The sequence below is a fragment of the Stegastes partitus genome, unplaced genomic scaffold (assembly GCF_000690725.1).
Source record: "Stegastes partitus isolate 25-593 unplaced genomic scaffold, Stegastes_partitus-1.0.2 Scaffold1452, whole genome shotgun sequence".
Classification (NCBI taxonomy): Eukaryota; Metazoa; Chordata; class Actinopteri; family Pomacentridae; genus Stegastes; species Stegastes partitus.
The window spans coordinates 53,586-56,915 of record NW_007579183.1 but is presented as its reverse complement, the minus strand read 5'-3'; the positions used below and the strand labels follow the sequence as shown (position 1 = coordinate 56,915).

At 46.1% G+C, this 3,330-nt stretch overlaps 1 protein-coding gene across 1 annotated transcript in view; it reads left to right on the top strand.

Moving 5' to 3' along the window:
• Positions 1–1,660: 1,660 nt before the first annotated feature.
• Positions 1,661–3,330, top strand: part of LOC103370616 (disabled homolog 2-interacting protein-like) — a 24,251-nt gene continuing 22,581 nt past the window's right edge. The window contains exons 1-2 of the mRNA XM_008299734.1: positions 1,661–1,721; positions 1,778–1,830. Of these exons, the coding sequence (XP_008297956.1) occupies positions 1,661–1,721; positions 1,778–1,830 (114 nt within the window). The remainder of the gene's footprint in view (positions 1,722–1,777; positions 1,831–3,330) is intronic.

Below are 3,330 nucleotides of genomic sequence, written 5' to 3'. Positions count from 1 at the left end.
GCTGCTGAAGCATGGAGGAAGTGTGACAGGTGCAGGACGTGTGTTTCTTTAACCCTCGTGTGCCCATGAGGACATCTGGTCCTTCTCATTGTGGATCATTCTGGCTGTGGTGGTGAATTTTACAGTTTTCACCTCAGTGCCCCAAAATACACTAATAATAGACTGTATGCAACACGTCCCCACTGAAACCCATGAAGCTGCTGGTTCTGACCCATCATGACATCGTCGAGTCATTTCTGTTAGTAGCTTTACATTCTGGAGCTTTTTTTACTGTGTTCCATCCCATTGTCTCAGTTTCTCATCTCTGATGGAACGTGTGTGTAGGTGTGTGTGTGTACATTTGCAGATATAGACATTCTACTGTCCTGCACATCACAAACTCCACCACGCTGTCTGTCTCTCACACGTATATGGACGTGCACACTCAGGCCTACACACTCGATATACTTTATTAGACCTCAGACGTACAGCATGTTTCTGTGTATGAGTTTCAGCTCTGAGTGTGTGTGGTGGGTGTACGCCTATCGTCTCATCAAGGAGACCCGTTTAGAAGACGTGGACGACATCAAGATGGCTGTGAGGACGGAGCTGAGAGGATCCTGAAGAATCCTTCCAGGAGTGAAGAGAAGGCAGGAGGAGGGTGGTAGACTCCAGGAAGGAGTACTGGGACGGGGAACACTGGGAGTTTGGGTTTGAAATCTATCTGTTGTGACACCAGTCCTGGAACTGTTCTGACACACCTGGTACTTCTGTATCTACATGTCGTGTTTGTGGCCTTTACATCATGTATCTCAGACACAAACCATTTTCGGCATAAACGTGTTCCACCAGCCTGCAGAATTCTACAATACAGCAGGAAGCAACGCAACACACAAAGCCTGTAAAAGCTCCATCGACTAGAAACACTGAACAAAACCAGAAACGCAACACTTCTGGTTTTGATCCCATTTTTCATGAGCTGAACACACAGATCTGAGGCTGTTTCTATCCACACCAAAGGCCTGTTTCTGTCAGATATTGTTCACAAACCTGTGTCAGTGAGCACTCCTCCTCATCCATCCAGCTCACAGGTGTGGCGTGTCAAGATGCTGATTGGACAGCAGGATTGTTGCTCAGGTGTGCCTCGGGCTGGCCACTGGAGATGTGCGTTTTTATCACAGCACGATGCCGCTGCTGGCTGTGTGAAGACGTGTTGTGTTTGTGTTTTTGTTCAGTGTATGAAAAAATGAGACAGTCTGATGGAAAACAGTAAAAATGACAATTTTGTAGCCACGGCTCCAGAATTTAAAGCTAATAACAGAAAGCATGACTCCATGATGTAATGATGGGTCAGAACCAGCAGCTTCGCGGGTTTCAGTGGGGACGTGTTGGTCTTTAAGGTCCTGAGTGTCACGGCTTTCATGGTACACTTCATAAAAAATAAGAATGCATCAGAATCAGTGTGAGTGTTGATTGCTGTTGATGTGGACATTGGTGTGCAGCTGTTCACGTGGACGGGTTCAGGAGAACCACCATGAAGAACCTGAATGCTGCTGCTGCAGTCACTGGGTTCATACAGGAGCCTCCTGCTGTCCTCCTCTCTTTGTTGTTCTGTGTTCTAGTTTCTGTGTTCTCCTCTCTTTGTTCTAGGGTTGTCTCAGGTGTGCACCTGTCTGTCTCCATGGAGGAGCTGGTCAAACACCTGTCCAGGTGTCAGCACCTGGGCTGGATGAATGTGATCGGTGAGTGCGCTGGCAGACAGACGTCTCACTCTGCCTGATGTCTGATGTGTTTACAGCCTTTGAGCCAAACGTAACAGTAAGAAGTCCACTGATCAGAAACCACGGAAAGGTCTGAGCTGATCACTTCTACAGGAGGGTTCAGATCGAGTTTCATACACTCATGTTTATCGTCACATACTTCAGGGTCACGCTTCACAGTAAATCTTAGTTCTCAGTGACCTGGCGTTAGCTGATGGACTCATAAAACTTTATTCGCCATTTGTGTTATAATTCTTCAAGGATTTGTTTAGATAGTACATTTAAAAAATGCATTTGCTCATTTCTTTGATATTGTTGATGTGGGGCTGCAGGTGTCTCAGTGGTTAGNGTCCCCATAAACACCTGTCCCCTCTGTGTCCCTGTAAACTGCTGTCAGGGCTGTCTGTGGGTCTCGGGTGAGTTTGGATGAATCAGGATTCAAAGCTGCTCAAGATGCTGTACAAAACAAAGAAACAAACAAAAAACAGTATTTAGTGAAAACAAACAAAAAACTTTGAAGTTCAGCCAAAGACCAACAAACACACACACACACACACACACAGGCACTCAGCAGTGATGTTTGTTGTGTAGTTTTGTGTACCTGTTGTGTTTGGCTGTAATGTGATCAGTCTGACAGCAGGTGGAGTTCTTCTTCTACTCTTCTGTCAAAACAAAAGTTTTTCTTCTCGTCTTCTGATTTGTCAAACAGTCAGAGTTAGTTTCCTGTAGTTCCCCCCAGCTGTCAAACAGCACGCTGCCTCACCTGTCCTCACCTGTCCTCTCTGCTGTGGTCCACTCAGCAGTTGAACCTCCGTGTTCAGTTTGTGTAACTGAACAGAGAAGCTCTTCGGTCACGTCTACCTGTGAAGTTCCAGTGACACCTGCAGTTTGTTTTGCCTGAAGAACAACCCGACAGCTTCCTTACGAACTGCTTGCAGGCTCTGATGTGTGTGCTTGTAATGTAATCGTTTAGCAGATGATGTCAGCAGCTCCACCTGAGTCTGTTTGTGTCCAACACAGAACACACCTGGAGCTCACCTGGACGTCACCACAAACACGCTGGTTTAATCTTCAGTCTCTGCAGACACATGAATCTGCAGCTGCCACATGATCCCATCTGTAGAATCACACCTGCTAAGCTCACCTGAGAGGAGGCAAAAAACGACAGATCCTTTAACGTGAGGACTCAGTTTCCCAGAATGCCCTGCGCTCACCTGCAGGTGTTTTCTTGCACTACCATCCAGTCAGTATCTATGCAAACACCAAGTTCAACTCCCCTTTGATAATCAATCAGGCATTGATCAGTGATCAGGAGCTCTGCCAGTCAGTTCTGTTTGTTTTTTGGTGTCACAGCGTAGCTTGAAGCTAATGCAGCCCATGGTTCTGAATAAGGAATGCTAACAGTGCTAACGGTCTCTGAGACGTTAAAATGTCACTCTGTCACTTTAAACGCTGCCATAGTAACCATGCTTTGCTCCCATTGGCCTGTCAATCGATTGTTTTGAACATGTGACTGTTTCTGTTCAGCTAACCAATCAGCTGCCAGCTTTCTCTGGAATAAAAAAAAATAAACTGACCTTTGACCTTTGAC